Source organism: Passer montanus, unplaced genomic scaffold, assembly GCF_014805655.1.
Source record: "Passer montanus isolate IOZ18808 unplaced genomic scaffold, ASM1480565v1 scaffold20, whole genome shotgun sequence".
Classification (NCBI taxonomy): domain Eukaryota; kingdom Metazoa; phylum Chordata; class Aves; order Passeriformes; family Passeridae; genus Passer; species Passer montanus.
Genome location: NW_024366592.1, coordinates 5,211,885 through 5,232,462, shown reverse-complemented (window position 1 = coordinate 5,232,462; position 20,578 = coordinate 5,211,885). Strand labels below are relative to the sequence as shown.

Sequence of the window (20,578 nt, the reverse complement as noted above, 5' to 3'; positions counted from 1 at the left end):
TCCAAAAAAAGGCAACCATTGCTGAAGTGACATTGTGCTGTATTTTCTCAGCAATACACGTGGGATAGTCACACATGCATGAAAATGCTCAGCTCTGTGAGGGCTCACTCTAAAAAGTCAACTCACTCTCCTATTTTTGCTTTCTACTGGCTCCCACTCAGTAGTGAGGCTGTTTTACAGCATGTGGCCTGTTTAAGGTTGCACTCTGTAACTTAGATAAAAATGTCTGTCAGCTCCCCCAAAAGTCCTTGCTGGCATCTTGCAAAAACAAACTGCCATTGTTGTAGACCATAGCAAGTTGATTTCCTCCAGCTTTAGGCAGTTTCATGAACCACAATTATACTTGCTGCTGCCATGAAGTCAAAAGTATATTCAATCTACCTCTCAGATGACTGAATATAATAGAAGCAGTTTTGGAAGGAGTATCTGGAAATTAACTTACTCTTTCTACATTTTCATCCATTATTCATACTAAGGGATCTGTGTATGGATATTCACATCAACATTTTCCTTTCCATATCAAGCTTTTCTTTTCAAATGCTGAAAATTCTTACTCCTAAAACACAGCTTGCTAGGTGTTTGATCACATATATAACATATGTGTGTATATATAAAAATATATATCCTCACAGCAGGATACATATTCTTCATGTACGACTGATTTCTTGGCTAATAGAAAACTGTGTTAATTAACAGTTTATATAAAATAGATACTTACATAAGGTCATTCTGATTAAATCCAGACATTCACAACATCAATTTATTGAGACACCTACAAGAATCTCAAAAGGGTAACATTGGCAAGCAGCCTGAAAAAACAAGAATATTCCATCTTCAAAACTGCAGTTCACGACTGACTTTCAGCTATTATACCGCAGTACTCTGGATAATATTTTTTCCCCAAAATAGTAATAAATATTTCTATGGGCAGCCACTGAAAAGCAAAAAAAGGCACATCTGTGTGTGTTACTCATGAGAACAAATGTTAGGAAGCAGTGAAAAACCAAGCACCTTAGTTAAGGTAAACTGAAAAGTCTTCAATAATAAACAGGTCAGTTTATTTAAAGCCTCTCATAAGCACCTTTTTTTGAGTGATTGGGGTCAAAAGTATTTTGATCAGAACAGGCTGACCTCCCTGCTCATGTTTACCTTGAGGAAATGGAACCTGTGAAAGGGCAGAAATGAAGCTGGAAGGAGCAGGAAGAGCTTAGGATGAGGTGAAAGGCAGGAACAAAAGGAAAGGCTCTTGTCTGATGATAGAGCCAGTCAGAGAAGAGAAATTATGATTCAGAGAGCAAAATAGAAAATAGATTTGAATTTAGAACACGTTTTCAACACAAGTAACCTGACAAGCAGGATTTGGAGTAAATTTTTTACTGGTATTACCCAGATAGGCATCTCCAACCCTCTCTTCTATCCTTTAGCAGGTTGAATTTATTTGTTTTTATGCACAGGTTACAAAGGCAAGACAGGATGTTCCCACTTTTCAGAAGCAGAACAAGAAAGTGAATTTTCAAAAATAAAGATTAGCTCATACAGGAATCTCTCCTTAATCTAAAGGCAAATAACTCTGCTTGCATTTTGAAACACCCTGTTTTCCTTTGAAACAGAAGGAGAGTTATGACTAGGACACAGCCAATCCATGGAAGATTTAACAGGTATAGAAAAAGTGGTATTAAACCTTCTTTGAAGTTTAACTCTTAATGAACTGCTTCTCCCCAGTCTCACTCTGTTTACCTTTGTCCTGTACTGAAAACTTAAGAGCCACAGAAAATCTGGCATCCTTCAGCATCTCTCTATTGCATTTACATGAAAAGTTGAAGTAGCTGGAAAATTAAAATACCAATTCAAATAATTACAGAGGTACAGTAAATTTGTTTTTAACTGTCCATAATACTCTTCTTGTCTGTAACTATGAGAGCGGTGATTTGTTTGTTTTCACTCATGAAATATCCTGAAGGAAAAAACCTGTTTGCTACTATAAATGTAGAAGTTGCAAATCTGAGATATAATCAGACAATGTAACAGTTCTCCAAACTCAGACTGAAGGATGAATGTAAACAATTAATTACAGCAATGCAAACATGTCAGCTGAGCTACAAATTCCCTGGTATTTCTATGCACATTAAAGAACTGTTCAGGATCTCAAAGAAAGCAATTTTAAGGTAATGACAGGTTTACAAAGGAATTTAATTTAGGATAAGAGAAGACCCATTTCCTCTTTCAGTATACTTCCATATGCTACAAATAAAAAGATTTATCAAAGAATTTTTCCTCTCAAATGTAATAAAGAGCTCCTTTAACATCTACCATGGCAGTCCAGCTTCCTCTGATAAATTGCACATTTTAGGGAAGTTATTTTTTTTCCATCCAGAAAAATATCCTATTACTTTTACCACAAAAGTTACATTTTTGGTGAAAAATTTTGTATGTGTAATTTGAAGGCAGAACTTTTCTAGTAAAATGGAGAAAACTTAACGACATCTTAACTGTAGAGCTTGGGTGATTCCAAAACAGATTCAACAAAAATGTGCATCTACCAAGACTTACTAAGAAATCTAAGAAGTTATTATATCAAAGGATTCTGGGTGAAACCTTTTCCAGTCAGCTTTATCCAAGGAGAAATCCAAGTAACACAGCCTGAAACCACAAAAACAGGCACTAGGAATAAGAATGTAAAATGAACTTTCTGGACATGACTTCCTGAAGGAGCCATGTTTCAAGAGCTGTGCTGAGCTCTTTCCTGCAGCTTTCCACCCCACCTTGGAAAACTGAGGATGAGCCACTGTGGTTCCTTCCAGCTTTAGCCATTCAGTGATTCTGGGATTTCTTTGTGCCAGGCAGGACTGGAGCATATAGAGAGGGCAAAGAAACTGTCAAATCTCTGCAGAGAAACATTGTGCAATGGATTCAGGCATCAGGTGTCCAGAAGTAGCAGAACATGCTGCAAAGCAGATGAAAGTAGAGACAGATCTGAACTGCAAACTTGTCCTCTGCTTCCCTGTGAATGACCTGCTGGGAAGGCAGCAGATGAGGCATGTTAGAGGCAGGAGAGAAGCAGGGGAGCATTACCTTCATGTAGCACAAGAGCACCTGGAATAGCAAGAGGTCAAAACAGTAAACAGAGCCACAGCCAGTGATGCCTAAAGAGGCTGACCTGGAACAAAGGCTAGACAGAGTTAAAGGAATAAACTCTAAAGAAGAATTAAACTATAAAGAAATAAACTTGTAGGCATTTATTAGAAGGCCTTCAAAGGCCTTCATCTTGAGCAGTACAAGAGCCCCGTCATGGTGCTGCCCAAGATGGACCCAAGATTGATGAGCAGTCCTGAGTTCTCACACTTTTGTAAGTTTTGGGCCATTTACCTATTGGGGTTAATTGTCCAATTACAGCTTCAGGTTGTGAAGTCCCATCCTCCCAGACTGCTCTCCTCAATTCCCAGTTGTTCACACTTTTGGGCCCAAAGCTGCAACCTTGTCCTTGGTTCTCAGGCTGGAAAAAGATTGTTTTGTCTGACTACCCTGTGGAGAGAACTGGCTAACACTTCATATGAAGTACAGATTCACACAACAAGGCAGCACCAAAGAATATGAAAGCTAAAACTCAAGGCATCACCAGGAGCTGCACTCCTGAAGCTGATGCAGCAAACTTTGTCACAGCAGGCAAGTCCTCCCTATGCCCACGTGCTACTCACTTTTCCATATCTCCCAATACTGCATAGATCACTGGTGAAAGCTCACATTAAGAGGTGTTATTATGCTTTTAAAAACCAAGTAAACAAAGCTTTATTCTCTAGTAAGTTTATGGCATAGCCATAAAATGTCAGCCTGTATCAAAAGGTACAAGACATTCCACTTTGCTCATGGTATTTTATTTTCCTTTCATTTGAGACCATAAATTACAAGTCTACCCTTTGAGAGTCTCCAATTTTATTCTCTTCTGCTACAGCTAAAATGAAGGATTAATCCCAGAAGTGATTGCACAGCTGTACTGTCCAACAAAGAAGAGTCACTTGGGACAGAAACTCCTTGCTAGGTTTTCTCCGGGCTGCTTCTCCACTTTGGGAAAGGTGAATTTCCCGACCCATCCCACCACATCCAGCAGTGCCCATTACCAGATCTGGACCATGGAAATACAATTCTGCCACTCAGTGCACTGTCAGGTCTCAAACCACAGGAATACCAAAGATGTAAAACTTGTGGATACAAAGCATCAAACTGAATAACTCAAAGGATACTTACCACCCACTGTTCCTCCACACAGTTTGTTAACATTGTGCTATCATCTACATTATTTCATCATTTTAGGATATATTTATATGTATATGATGTTCTGCAGGAAACAACTGAGAGAATGTGAAACATTTTCACTACTACTTTTGTTTGTTATACTTGCTAAAAAGAATGTGTTTTTTCTTCTATGATCATTTGAAAATCTAGTTCAAGTGTTCAGTATAAAAAAGCTGACATGACTCTGTACAGGAAAAACATCTCATTTCCAGATGCAATTATCAGAAACTTACACAGAGATAATGATTAGATAACATAAAATCACAGCTCAGTCACTGAATACACTTGTATTACTTGAATAATATGAGATGCATAACTCTGCTTAACAACATGATTAGATAACATAAAATCACAGCTCAGTCACTGAACACACTTGTATTACTTGAAGAGATGGATAACTCTGCTTAACAAGTGCTTATCTTCAATAAAAGATTATTTCCCTCTAATAGCAATCTATTTTTGAAAGTTTCTGCTCCTAAATTCCAGGAAAAAACATCTCTAATATGAAGCACAATGCCATTTATATTAAAATCTCCCCAACATTTCAGTAATTTGCATAATTTATTTTCTCAACTGTACACACTTTCCTAACAGCTTGTTAGCCTTGTCTCTGAGCTTAGAATAAGCTCCCCAGTTTGATTTAACAAGTGTAGAGAATTGATAAGATACTTATTTCAGTTTCCCGAACAGATTTCAGTGGAAGCAAAAGCTCTAAAATCTGCTACGATGACCAGAGTCTGAATTCAGATTTCTGACACAGCTCTTTGAATAGGCACTTGCCAACCAGTAATATTTATTATTTTAGGAAACAGAATATAACCACAGTTAACTTACTTAGAATCCAGTTCATGGAAGCCTATTTGTGCCCTTGCTTACTGCTGAACTATTTAAATATAACCTGGAAGCTCATGAGGCCAGTTACATTTAGATACCCTGTGAAAGCAATTCTTGCATAAATCCATGAAACCCCCACACCTTTTCTCATGAGTCATATTCAATAAACAGAATTATTTTGTAAAGGATACAAGGATTGTTGTCATCAATGCTGCAATTGTCCAGAATCAAGGAAATGCCATCCAAGTCATACACCTAAAAAAACCCAAAAAGGTTTTATTTAACAGATGTCTCAACAATACTAACAATGTTTCATGCAAGAAATATGTAAATATGTAACAGGGATATTTGTTTAATCAAAAATATTAAACATGCTAACATGAACTGCAGAGTAAACCTGGTGTTTTCAGCATGAGTATCACAAAACAGTAACACAATAAGGCACCAATTTCATATTCTCCCTTCATTTAGCAAGGGTTTGACTGAGGTATTTTCTGTTTCTCACACTGGTCCAGATAAGCTATGCTCACTTAAAGCTTCTGCTTGCTTCCAGAAGGAAGAACCACCAAAAACCGTGGAGCAAAAAATAGGAAAAAAAAGAAGTTGAAAAATACACCTACACACACAAGTTTGCATGAGACCACATCTACTGTACCTTCAGTAGCTATGTGTTACTTGTATGTGCCCAGCATAAACTCTTTATATCGAGTAAGAGCCATTTTTCCTTTGAGAAAATGTTCCTTATGTTACTGGCAAATGAGCAAAGATAGATCTGGTGTCTTTAGCTCCTTGTGCATACACACACATGGGAGTTCATGAATTGCACTGCTACATTTGTGTGTGTGTGTGTGTGTGCATGAGATAACAACATACAAATCTAACAGACTCATAAACATACACTTCACCAAGCACTTGGCACAAGCTGATCTTAATAATAAACATGGAGCATTATTATCTTATGGAAAGTATGTTCCATAAGAAGTTTATGTAGACTCCTAAGCTACCCTGTAACATCACACATGCATATTTATAGCTTCACATGTCCCTTCCAACCTCAACCATTCTGTCATAGCCAAGCTATACTTGTCCAAATCTTAAGTTCTTTCATTTCTTAAAATTTAATTTCAAACCAAGAACTGCCAGTTAAAGGAATTTAACATAATGTCAATTTAGGCCGTAGCTTGATGATGGTGTTCTCTATTTCACCTTTTTTGCCCCAAACAAGACTCATTTTTATGTACCAAGGAAAACAATAAATCTCAAAATTTACACTGCAGGATCATCAGCTTTCTGAAACACAAGTTTACAAGTTTTGTGATAAGAGAGGCAAGTCGAGTAGATTCAGATGTGAAATCCCAAACAGGCTATGGATCAATAAACCTGAATTCAGAGAGAAAGATGAGCACATGCCTCTTTTAAGTTCCTTTTCAGATAATGTTATTGCAGAGTCCCAAGCTACCTGAGAAATCAGCGGTGACAGACAAACAGGCAATGCTCACATGTATAAGAAGCAAAGAGCACTGTTAGGTCTTGAAACCCACCTTGCACATCTGTGCTAACATGTCTAACTTTACCTACATGAAATACAGTTAATAATACAAGTTTAAAAATATCCATTCTTTCCACTAAATGTTTGTGTTTTCTCCAAAGGCCACGCACCATGCACAGTATCATACTTCAAAGCTTGACCTTTAAGTAACACAGCACTTGCACATGCTTGGGAAATGCTGGCTCTTTGATGTTCAGGCTGTAGCCAAACTCTGATGTGCCTACAATGCTACCTCTTATTTCCCACCAGTGAAATGCTGAACAGTAGAAATTAATTGGGATCAAGTGCTGTCAGCAGAAACAAACCACGCAATAATATGCTCCAGGTTTGATTCAAACGAGGTGTCTACTTAAAAGTGTAAGCATTTTGGGAAAGTACAATTCTAATTAGGATCCATCAACACTTCAAAAAGTTACTGCGAGAAATTGAGAAGATTCCTCCAAAGTTATGTGGGAACAGCAGCAGCAAACCACAGCCTCAGTGATACCTTCATGAAAAAACAAGTTGCTAACTACCACTGCATTGCACCTCCCCCCTTGGAGTTTCTTTAACATCATGCAATTCAACTGTACATACAATTTGCAGGAGTTAGGCACAGCTTTGTCACCACAATGCCAGCTTTGAAATGTCACCTATGACTTACTACATAGGGAAATGGAACAAGAAGAAAAACCTTACAGTGTACCTTCCCAAGACAAACCTATATACTCCAAGTGATTCATGAGATGAAGAGGCCAAACCCTGAGCAACCACTATTAGAAAAGTTGCAGTCCATGCCAGCTGCTCCTGAACCTCCACTGAAAAGGCATTTTATGGCAACCAACAATTTGTGCTCTGTAATGTGAGCCAGTTCAGCAACTGCTCTGCACATGGCAGTCACCTGTGCAACAAGAGTGCCACAGGCAGTCAGGGGGAAGAATCATTGCCAACCCAGGGTCTCACCTGCATTGCTGAAAGTCTCTCAAACCCTGTTGCACTCATTTCCTTTCCTCCCAAACCAGCACATTTTCAAAAAACATTGAGAAATTGTCTTACACCTCAACCTCTTACATGGATCCACTGGAACTACACTGTCCAACAGAAAGGGCTTTGGGAACTCTTCCAATTAATTACTGCTCTCAGAGCTTTTGCTTTGAAGAGAACTGTCTGTGAAATGCCCAGTGTAGAGCAAGCCAGCAGAGCTTCTGCAGGGATCTTCTGCAGGGCTTGGGGAGGAATTAATATTGCACAAAACCCTAATCTTACCTTAAATACGGTGTGAAAGTACCTTGTGAAGAGAACATTTGTGGCTGGTGCAAAACTGCCTGTAATCTGTCTAGATTTTAGAAGACATTACAGACAGAAACTAAAGAATAGGACAGTTGTGGAGTCTGGTGAACAGAACTGTTCATGTTGGCCCGTGTTACAAAAAAAAATCACAAAATCTATTCTCCATTTACATTACTGAAAACATAGTTGGCCAATAACAGGGAACTGCACTGGACTGTAACAAAGTCACAAGGTTATTTTATTATCAAGAACAGTGTAGTTTGGAATAATACTGTATTCTAAACTACACTGAAACAGAAAATGCAGCTGCAAGGTAACTTAAGACAAGTTTACAATTTAAACAATCCAGCTCTGTGCTAATGATCTCTAGTGGTTCTGTCAAGTCAGTAATGAATATCTTGCCCTAATGTTGTCAGTTTCTGAAACAGTTTTCTAAAATAGCAGAAACACAGAACATCCAGCATCCCAAGACAGGTATCCATTCCAGCCAGTTAAAAAGCCTACTTTCTCAACACACTTTCTTCATGTTGATGTCATTTGTTTACTGCACTTGCTTCTAAAACACAATGAAGATGTGTGTCATGCCAGTAAGAGAAATTTAAATGTATTACACTGAAGAGAAAAATGGCTTTCCCAGTGACAGTGACTGTCAGTTTTTTTTCTCTTCTTCTGTATCTGAAATTTAATAATCTATCTTAAGTATTCAAAGCAGCCTCTAAAAAGAAGCTCATGTAAGCAAAGGTGCTATACAAATATAAAACAAAGCTCATGGGAAGAACCAGCCCAAGGCTGTATTTGCCTACTGCTTCCAAAGCCAAGGAATGATAGAGTCTTTAATTGAGATAACCTGGGACATATCAGCCCCTAGGAGAAAGTTACTCTTTTTCTCTTGATAACCAATGAAAAAAATACAGACAAAAATTGACAATTTATGTTGTCTTGCAGAAGTCACATTTATGACCAATACATAAACAATGTTAGTAGCATAGTGAAGGATATGTGCCTAAACAGAACTGCTCCTGACAATCTCACAGTGCTTTCTTATGAAGTACACAGAAATAATTACCATTAACACAATCATTCCCAGCAGAGCCCAGGAAAAGTATAAATTAATTGAGAGTACTTATTGAATCTCTCCCTCTAGCAGCAATGGAGCTGAGCTCAGGGTAAAAATGCAAATTGTCTGAGTATGACAGTGCTTGCTGCTCATTCTGCCTGCATCTTGTAAAATGCAACTACAGTCGCCAGGTCCAGCAACTGTACAGACAGAAGTCTGTCTTCAATCACATTTATCTCCATAGTATTAAATTTTAACTCTTATCGTGGAACTTAAAAGGTTTCTGGGAGCAATCCAACTAGCAAACTTCACAATTTTATGAACTTGGCTCCTTCCCTTCACTCTTTGTAATGCTTTCAGTTCTGTCACACAGCTCAAAGTGCCCAAACTCTCTCGAGCAGCAGCACCTGGTGCCTAGGTAGGGCTGTGAATTTCTTCTTATAAACTCATATAACTATTAATGCCTTAAAGAAAATAAAAAAGATTCTCCAACTGTACAAATGGAAACAACTTCCTGTTTTCTAGAGTAAAAAGTAAGAATTTTGTTCCATTTAATATACTGAGAAAATATCTGAACTGACTGTGAAGAAAAAAAAAAGGAATACAAGTAAGGCCTAAACCCCACAACTGATAAAGTTTATAAAAAGAGCATAAGCAACATGGTTAACCTACAGCAGAAGCCTGTTGGTGAACACAGCAACGTTTAATTAGGAAAACAGCACGTTTTATTATCCACATCCACAAGAAGCAGTGAGCCTACAGAACAGACCATTCACATTACACATCTATTATTGGTACTGGTGAATGAAGCATTGCAATACACTGACACACAAGTCTCAGACTCCTGGAGCAGACTCCAATATTCCAAGTCTCTGCAAATGACCTAACAAACCTTAGCCATGAACACCCTCCCTGGTCCTGCTCTGGACAGGTGAATGGCTCCAACCTTCTCAAACCTTCTGTCCCTAAGTCTGCATGACTTCCTGAGACAGAAAATCACACCAGAATATTAAATTATGCCAAAGAAAAGGATTCCAATGAAATATACACTGGGAATTTGATGCCAGCCTTTGGCCACCATTAAAGACATTTTTAAGCTTCACTTCTTCTGAACATACCACAGGAGACTTCTGTAGTGAGAAATACATCCTTCAGACCCTGACACCAAACAGGCTGACTCACAAGAGTCAATTTTTCTCCAAGACCTCCTCAACAAAGAGTTAATGAGTGCTTGGACATCTGGGCAGAATCCAGCATCCGATGTGTGTAACAGAAGAGCTTAATAAGAGTAGGAACACAGCAGCTGTTAGGTTTCCAAACAGGCTTCTCTGCATCTATGATGATACTGAAAAAAGTTACTTCATTTTTTTTTCATTTCTGAATCTTGGTTTTGGGCTTTTTGTTTGTTTTTCCAAGCAGCAGATGTGACAGGAGATATACACAGGCAAAATACCAAGATTACTTTAGGCCTTCCGTGCTGCTGGATTCCAAGGCCTATGGCAGACTACAGGCACTTTGGTTTAGAATACAGGCAGCTGTGGCTTGTGGCCATCAAGTCTATGACACAAGTTCACTACATTCTGCAGATCTATTGAAATCCTCATGGAGAGGCTCCCTTCTCCAGGACATCACAGCAGCCTTGCTTAGCTGCTCTGAGAGCCCCTTGCACCAGTATCAATGACTTGGCTCATGTCCACTTCATCCACAGAACACTCTTCCACCTCTACACCACCTAGGGAAGCATGGATTTAACATTTTAATGTCTGAAACTCAGAAATCAGGGCAACAAAATCTGTTGCTCCTGCTACATTGATTTTAAAGATACTCACTCTCTTTCAGCGTTACTTCCCAGAGGGACATGAGGATTATTTCAACTGTCCCAAAAGTGGAGTGAGATCCTTGCCTCTTTCGTGGAGAGATTTCAACTGTCCCAAAAGTGGAGTGAGATCCTTGCCTCTTTCATGGAGAGAAAAAAAAATAATGTTTAAAAAAAATCTTAGAATCTAAGTGTGGGATATGTTTGTGATGTCCTAAAGCTTTCCTCAGAGAAGTAGTTTAGAAAAAGAGGGTTTTGACCTTATGGAAGAGGAAGGGAAGATGAAGGTTCCAAGCACACCACCACACTGAGCCAAAACAAGCAGATACAGAGTGCCCAGCTGACAGGAGAGGGTAACAGGCTAACTCAGCTGCTGAATCATTTATTCAACTAGTCTTTCCAAGAGCAAAATGCAGGAGTTTCCATCCATTGAGGTGATAATACAAACACTTGAGAATTCAGAATAGGTTCCCACAAGAGACAGTAACACAGCTGGAATATTTGCTTTTTAAACAATGCAGCCTTCCTCATTCTCTTACATATAGCTTCTAAACCAGAAGCCACAACAAACAGAAGCTGCCATGAGAAGCAAGCTGCTTGCTCTGGTATGGTTTACATCTGTGACTGGACGTGGATAAAGCAAGGTCCAACACAGACTCATTTTGCTTGAAACACACAACACTTGCTAGTGTAGCCTCTGCCCATCCTGGCAGCAGGAGAGAAAAATGGTGCTAAACATCATGCAGTATTCAGCACTGCCTGCAAATCAGCTGAATTTGTACAAACTTCCATCAACACCACTGTACACATTTATGTATTAGTCACACACTCTCCTATTCTCAGTCCACGAAACCCAGTAATGAGACAATCTTAGTTTGCTGATTTCCAACCACTGCTATAAAACTGATTTTTAATTCTCTTGTCTGTCATCAGACCAGAAAGAAACCAGATGGAAATGAAGTATAAGAATTAGTTATGTGACTAATGAGACAACTTCTGCAAGACCATCAGAACTTCAAAAAATTTATTTAGTTCTAAAGCAAAGTGAAAACTGAAGACTTCTCACTTTGAAGTTCTGAAAAAACACAGGGATAAAGGTTGAACAACAAATCACATGATACCATTCAGCCTTTTTAATCACCATTGAAACAGGAAGTTCCAAGTCAGTCTGGCAAGCTGCCACTGTTTTGGTGGCTACAGTATTTTTGTCTTTCATGTCAGGCTTTAAGAAGCATTTTATGAGTTAAATGAATTAAACTGACTTTGTTTTGTGGGTTGGGTGTACAGGCTTGTTATTTTTTGGGGATATTTTTATTTGTTTAAAGTTTTGTTCTCTCCTGCTTTACATTTTATATTGCATCAGAGTAACTTTTCTTTTGGAGCAGAATTCCAGACAATCCATTAAAAAATCCTGATTTTGGAAATCACTGACACTGACAGAAAAACAGATAACTACTGAACGCTCCTGTTAAAGATTTCCTCATTAGTGTCCCACACCAGTGATCACACACTCTTCCAGACAAAAATGGGCACCACAGCCTTGTGACTGTTACTTTGCTCTGCTACTCAGGCCAGCTTTGGTACTGACTTCATTTCTCCCCAGCAGCAGGCACACCTGCCTTTCTGCTTCTCCCAACATTTCCACTGCTCCCAGACACACAGTCCAGCTGAAATCCTCAAAAACTGCCAGCTATGTTCAACTTAAAGTGGGTGGAACGGAAAGGGAGGCAAACCAATTCAAAACCACGTCCTGTTCTGGTGAATGCACCACTCTCACGGAGGCCACTTATATCATCACTAACACAACTATATTCTGAAATTGCTTCCACTCCCAACATCCAGGGTTACCAGTCTTACTTGGAAATTTCTGAATTCAGCAAGCAAAAATAAATGCCAATTGGATCTTCCACGCTCTAATGATGACTTTTGTTGTATCCAGCATTACCTAACATTCTCACTTAGTTTCACTTTACAACAAGGATTTTTTTAAAAATGTAAAAATCAATGTGAGACATATAATTCCAGTGGAAGGTGTCTCTGCCCACAGCAGGAGGTGGGATGAGAGAAGCTTTAAGGTCCCTTCCTACCCAAATCATTCTGGGATTCTATGACTCTGATCAGCTTAACCAAAGTTGAAAAGTTTAATGTTTCTCACACTGAGAGCACAAAGGGGTTTCCTTTGGTTTGGGGTCTTTTTCACACATTTTATATATTCAGGATTAATTCCTTGATGATTCCAGGATTTCGTCAGTAATGGTGTTTCATTTTCAACTGCAAAAGAAATCTGAATATTGATCTTTTTATGATGGGTCATCATTTTTGATATTTGCAACCCGTTTTGCTGATGTAACTGCAGTTAAAAGTAACTCACAGAGAGTTTTTCCACTGACAATTTTTACAAAGTGTGATTCTGGCAGCACAAAGTTTTTGTGTCTTTTCCATTATAGTTTTGGAAAATCCCAAACTGCCAAACCACAAAATAATTCAGAAAACAAGCCTAGATCACAGTAGTATAACACTTTAGTATTTTCCCCCTTTCAGCAATTATCTGCAACCATGGCAATAAATAAAAGCAGAATAAATCCTTGCACCTTACACTGCACCCCCATGACCACTGAAGACACCAAATTACATGGTCCACTTGCACCATAACACAGCTCAGATCCACAGAATCATTAATGTTGAAAAAAACTTCCAAGATCACCAAATCCAACCTGCAACTGATCCCCACCAGAGCACTGAGTGCCCTGTCACTGAACACCTCCAGGGATGAGACTCCACCACCTCCCTGGGCAGCCCCTTCCAACGCCTGCCCAGCCTTTCCATTAAGAAATTCCTCCTGATGTCCAACCCAAACTTTCCCTTGAGGCCATTTCCTCTCATCCTGTCCCTTGTTCCCTGGGAGCAGAGCCTGACCCCCACCTGGCTGCACCCTCCTGTCAGGGAGTTGTGGAGAGCCAGAAGGTCCCCCCTGAGCCCCCTTTTCTCCAGGCTGAGCCTCTCCAGCTCCCTTGGCAGCTCCTGACAGGACTCAGAGAATGCCCAACTGCACTCTAAAATACCACTGCTGATCCTGAATGCCTGGACAAGCAGATAAATACACTACTTAACAAACCTCTCTGTGAGCTGGGAGCTGTCTTTATTATGAAAACTATTTTCAAGGAAAACAAACTACTGGATAGGTTAGGAACCAGAGACAGTCATGACGTTAGTACGGGAGCAGGGCACACTGCAGCTTGGAAACCACATGTGGTGATTCAAGAGGTGAGCAAATGAACCAGCAATGATCTGCCAAAGGTCTACCCACATAGAACATTTTGAGGTGCAGGTCTCCATTGCCCAAGCCAATGGGACCCAAGGTCTAATCCCTCCCAGTGTGATCAAAAAAATTACAACGACCATTACAGGAGATGTGGAACACAAGGTGGAAAGAAGGACAAGATTAATCAACCTCATCTGAAGTGAACAATACACTAGTGAAGTGTGAGGGCTGCAATAAACTTGGGTTGATGCAGCTCACTTCAGCAGAGTTTCTGAGTGCACAAGCAGACACAGAGCTGGGATGCCAGAATTTGGCATTTTTCAGATGGTCCCTGGGGCTGCTGGCTCCTGAGAAGCTCCACTCCTCTGGGCAACACTCAGGAACTGCTGAGTACACAGTGCAGGCCATGGGCCCTGCCCAAGGGAAGGAAAGGCACTTGTGTGATTTGACTTTGGTGGGAGAAGATTGAGGGGAGCAAGAGGAGAATGCTGAGATGTGCATGTGAGCCATGCCAAACTCTGAAATTTGCCCTCGAGGCTAGAAGTGGTCCCTCAAACACTTACTTGCTGTACCTACCACGGACTGGCCCAGCCCTCATGTGACACTGACACTGTTTCTTTGCTGACAATCCAGACTTACAGAAAGCTGAGCAATTATTCTCTGCAGTTACCTGAAATTCTAAGAATACACATTTCCTTTTAATGATCCACCGAGCATAACCTTTGCACAGGATCAGACTCTCTTATTAAGATAAATTTAGCCACCTTGTTGAGATTAAGATCAACTCTACATTTAGAAAACAAGACTCCAGATGTTGTGATTTATATGTCTATAAAAGCCATATATATGGTATGCATGATATACAAAAAGTCAGGAATGCATGCTCTAGCACTAAATTTCATGCTGAAAGCTTGCTAATGCCTCAGGCTACTGAGCGAGATTATACATGAAGCTGTACACAAGGAGATTGCATAGTTGTTTCTTAATTTGCCTCTAAATTACAACTACCAGAGGGTTTTCTGACTATTTGTGCCTCTAAATGTCTTGTAGTCTGGTAATAACAACTGCAGGTACTACAAAAATAAGATTCCCAATTTCTAGCTGAGCTCCTGTATTTGTGACAACCAAAATTCTAGGTTTTCAAATTTGCCAAGCTGTTGTTCAAAATGTTTTAAAAACTCCATAATAAATGTATCCTTTCATAGGCCTAATTTACTTAAAGATATTATTGCACTAAACAAGGCATGTATATATATACTCCAGCACTAAGCCAATTGTTTACACAATTTTGAATGTTCTGTTTTGCTTTATTTTTATTGTTATTTATTTCTTGCCACAGATCTTTAATTTGATGACAGCCTATAAAGACAAGACTGTATATTTTAACTGAAAAATAAAAAGAGTTCTTGTTTCAAGACTGTTTCATTAGTCTACATTAAGTATATATACATCATGTTATTAAAAATTATTTAAAGGAAAGCTACACAAGTACAGCCAACTCCTCCTAGCAAGTCCATTAACAAGAAAAAAATAATCTCATATGGACAGAGCTTGAGGGTACATTTCTATAGATAAAATTTGCACCATAATTAATGCGACCATAAAAACTAGAAACTTTTTTAAAAAAACTTTGAATTCTGTTTCTGTAATTCAATATTTTTTACTATTTTTAGAAAGAAAGAAAATTTCTATAGGAGTTTAATAATAAAAACTTTCATTTGAAGTTGATTTTCAAAGGAGCAGGTCAACACTTTTATAGAAATGCCTGCAGGAACAGGTTGACAGTAATGGTGGGTCAGAAGATGAGAGGAGAAAAAGCCTTGAATCAGAACCTCAATCAGCTGACACCAGGTTGATCTATTGTAGGGGAATTAGAAGCTTTTCTTTTTTTCCTCAGCAGCTACAAATTCTAAAAGCATTTTTTTAAAAAGTGCATTGAATGGGAAGGTGCTCATGAATCTGTATAATTCAAGAGCTGGAACTAAGAGGTGACACTCCCAACCACCAAATGCTCCATTTGGATTGCAGGTTCCCAAAGAATGGGCAGTAGTCAGTGTCCTCTCAAACTGCCTCTGCTTCCTTTCCTGGAGCTGAGGGGAGCAGGCAGAGCTGAGACAATTTAACAGACCTGGCTGGAAAATCCTGAGGGAGTGACATTCAAGTAGCAGGGAACAAAAGTCAGATGCAGGTTAAAGAGAACCTACCAATTTATGGCTAATTACACTGAGCTGTTTGCATTTTTGTTTGCAGCCAAAGCACTGCTTTCTTTATTATTATTGTTATCATTATTATTATTAGCTACAATGCTGAATAATTGCCTGAAAGAAAGGCTCAATATTTCCAAATGAAGCCCTTCAATATTTCCAAAGCCCTTCAATCATTCCAAAGCACAATCACACATTTCCCGGATTAAAGGATAAAGAGAATTTTAAAGAAGTTGGAAACTCTCCTATGTAAAATTTCAAGCCCTGAACAGCTCCATGGGTAGCACCCCTCATTTTCTAAAAAGACAGGAAAAAATTTATTTGAAGATAAATGTTATAACTTCCCCTTATTAAAATTCAACATGTGTTGCCAGCTTCAATATGAATCCAGTGAGCTCCATAACTGTGCTTTAGAACAGTAATAGCCAGGCACAAATCTAAATCCTTCTTATTTTCTTATAGGTAAGATTAATGTCAAACCAAAGCTGACTGTAATGCTAAAACATGTAAAAAAACATAGAGGAGAGACAGTTATATTCAATACTTATTCTAGTTTATGAAGAACAGAAAAAATTCTATCTTTACAAAATGAAGCTAATCCTCATCATAGAATCAGGGAATGGTTTGGGTTGGAAGGGACTTGAAAGCTCCTCTCAATTCATGCCCTGACTGTCATGGGCAGGGACACCTTCCACAGACCACATTGCTCCAAGCCCTGTCCAACCTGGCCAATTCAATATTGCACTTCAAATATCAGTCAGGTTGTAATAATGTAAAAATATTAAAGCAAACTGAAATATTGCACATAAAACCTCAAAAATCATTAGACTGAAATGAAGCACACTGGTTATTTTTACTTTTGAGGCAGTAAACTATCTACATTTTTTGTTAAAAGCAACAAAAATACTGCACCAGCCTTGGTTAAATCCATTCATACTGCACACAGATCCCCTGGGCTGGACACTCTGTTCCACAGGAAACTGTCACCAGGGGATTGTCATTCCCAGGGTTTGTATCATGACCTAAATCACATCCTGGGCTACACACACCAGTCAAGACTTGTGCATTCTTGTACTTGCCCTTTTCAAAGTACTGCTGGCTTGCAAAGGAAGACTTTCCAACTTCTGTAAATTCATACCATGCACGTTCATATGATTTTGTCATATATTTTGTCATTTTACTTTCTTCCTTTTCGCATCAGTAAGACTGTGCCAGAACTAATTTTAAAATAAAGTTCATTAAGAGATGTCAATAGATATAATCTTGCAATTAATAAAAAAATGATCCATCAAGCTACGTAGAAAATATTTATGGTATTTTTTTTTAATTCAACAGTGCAAATTTTCTCCCAGGAACAGAAAAACATTTATGATTCTTAATGAAGAGAGTAATTAGGATTATATTTGAGAATCTCTTTCACACTGTATTTTATAATGCAATTTGAACTCTGCTTTGTAGGAAGATTATCAAAGGGAAGTAAATCAAAGATGTATAATACAATTAGTTTTAACCAAAAGTAATACCAATCTTCTCAATTTTACCCAGAGAAGCCTTCCTGGAGCAGTACATTGAAGCAACTGAGGAGCTCATGTGTATGTATGTTTTTAAATATGTATGTATGCACATTGACTCACAAATTGGTTTGGGGTGAAAGTGACCTTTAAAGATCATCTTGCCCACACCCCCTGACACCTCCCACTATCCCAGGTTGCTCCAAGCCCCAACCAACCTGGCCTGGAACACTTCCAGGGGTGGGGCAACCACAGCTTCTCTGAGCAAGGGGAAGAAGGGAAGAACTCAGGGAAGAACTTCTTCCCAATATCCCATCTAACCCTGCTCTCTGTCAGTGTGAAGCCATTCCCCCTTTTCCTGTCACTCCTGGCCCTGGTAAATAGCCTCTCTCCATTCTTCTTGTCAGCTGCCTTCAGGTCAACAGAACAGAGTAGAGGGGAAGAATCCACTCTTAACCTGCTGGCTACTCTTCTCTTCCAAGTACATATTCAATTTTTGTATTCATGTATTTATTTCCATATTATATATCTACACAGTTGCACATGTCTATATATATATATATATATAAATCATGCACACATGGCTATAGATATACATATATATATAATAACACAGCAAGTAAGCTCCTAAATATCTAACTTCTGTTAATTATCAATTTCCTCATTCTTCAGTTAGGAGAAATACTCCATTTCATAAATGAGAACAGTGAGACAAGAACACAATTTTGACAGAAAGGCAAGTGCAAATAAAATCAGACAGAGCTTTCTTCTGTCCCTCCTCAGATTACTGCTTTTCCACCTCAGAGGACATTTGTGACAACCAGCCAGAATGACTCTGCAATAATTATTATACTGAATTTGAATTCTGCTGTGTCTTGCAAAGCATGACTTTAGTCAAAACCATTCATTATCTGTGTATCACAACTGCCAAGAGTTCCTACAACTGTTTCACCCATTTGGAACTAGCACACTGCAGCAGTTGAGCTTGCCTTGGTGCCAGGTGCCCATTAAGTCACTCTATCACTCCCTTTCCCAATGATCACAACTGCCAAGAGTTCCTACACCTGTTTCATCCATTTGGAACTAGCACACTGCAGCAGTTGAGCTTGCCTTGGTGCCAGGTGCCCATTAAGTTCCCAATGGGACACAGGAGAGAGTAAGATGGAGAACAACCAGCAGGGTGAGAATAAGATGGAGAAAACCAGCAGTTTTATTACAGTAAAAGAAAATGAAGCAAGAATCTGTGTGCACATAAGCTAAAGAAAAAAAAAAGTCAACCTCTATTTCTCATTAGCAGTGATGTTCAGACACCTCCAGGGAAGCAGAGCTTCAGTACATGTGAGGATGCCTCTGGGAAACAAACACTGAGGAATCACAAATGCCCCCCTTTCTCCTCTCTCCCTTAGGAGCTGACATCATATGATATGGAATATCCCTTTGGCTAATTTGGGTCAGCTGGCCTGGCTGTGTCCCCTCCCAGCACCTTGCCCACTGCCCTGCCCTTTGGTGGGGGAAGGAATGTCAGGGGCAGCAGCCCAAACACTGCTGTGCCATCACACCTGCACAGCTACTGATGCAAAGCACAGCCCTGGAAGGGCTGAGAGCTCACCTCAGTCACACCCAGTACACACACAGACATTCTACCACTGCTGACAAAGGAATTTGGAATTTTGGAATTCCAGACTGTGAGGACGTATCTGAAATTTAGGGAGTGAGTCTTGTAAACAGGGATTGTTTGGGCATACTGTGTATTATCACTTTGTTTTTCCAAGCAGAGTCCATGGCAGACTACATCAGTCCTGGAAGGTGGATAAAAATACATGCCAGCCTGCCGTCTGCTTCCTTAGCCTCCCTCAGGGATCTGAACATACAGTGACTCTCAGTAAATGCTTTCACTTGCCCCACTGAGTGACCCCCTTATGAGCAAGAAGGAAAATCACACTGGTGGCACAGGTTTCTCTTTCCTTAGAGAAGAGTTTAGTGCCAGCATATGTGATGGAAGCAATCAGACTTGTGGTGTTACCCACTGGAAATGCTTCAGGGCAAGATGGAAGGAATCTTGCCAGCAGTCTTTAATTAACTAAATCTTAATACATACAATCAAGCCATCATCTTGGCTTTTGTGTATCTACCTCATTCTGCATTTCTCAAACAGCAAATGATTAATTCAATACCTTGTGCTCTGACTTTCAGCACAGAGATGACTTGACATACTTTGATCTTGCTCCCACTGCTACAATATCTAAATATAGGCCATGCTCCATTCAAGGAACTTAAACCCAACTGTATTTCCAGTGTCTTTATGAGATCTTTGGTCAATGTCCCTTTGAAATCCTTCCAGCAAACCACTTCTGCCATAACAATCTGAACATATCTGACTGACTGCAATTATGAGGCAAACTTGGAGACTCACAGTTCTAAACATTTAAATACTCATGAATGAGGCAGCTCTTTGTCACTTCTTGATTGAAATACTGAACTTTTTTTGGTTAAAGAATAGAAGGCTTTCAAAGAGCACAGTTAATGTGAATTAGCATGCTGAAGATATCAATAGACTGTAAAAGGAATATTAAGTCTGTTCTCTCTCACAACACAGGCAGAAGATCCTGAATATTTATGAAGCCCTTAAACAATGCAAGAACTGAAGATATTTTTCTAAAATCTCCTTAAAGACTGCAAGGTCTTCTCTTGTCACCTGTTCTACCACTGCTTACATAAAAAGCTAAGTAGGTTTCTTCCAATCACTGGCTGAGGATAGCAGGCAGATTAAATTAGTTGATAAAAGC

At 39.3% G+C, this 20,578-nt stretch overlaps 1 protein-coding gene across 1 annotated transcript in view; it reads right to left on the bottom strand.

Moving 5' to 3' along the window:
- The window catches only part of ATXN10 (ataxin 10), an 89,131-nt gene that overhangs the window by 12,025 nt on the left and 56,528 nt on the right, over positions 1-20,578 (bottom strand). The window contains exon 10 of the mRNA XM_039708249.1: positions 5,316-5,379. Coding sequence (XP_039564183.1) covers positions 5,316-5,379 — 64 coding nt within the window. The remainder of the gene's footprint in view (positions 1-5,315; positions 5,380-20,578) is intronic.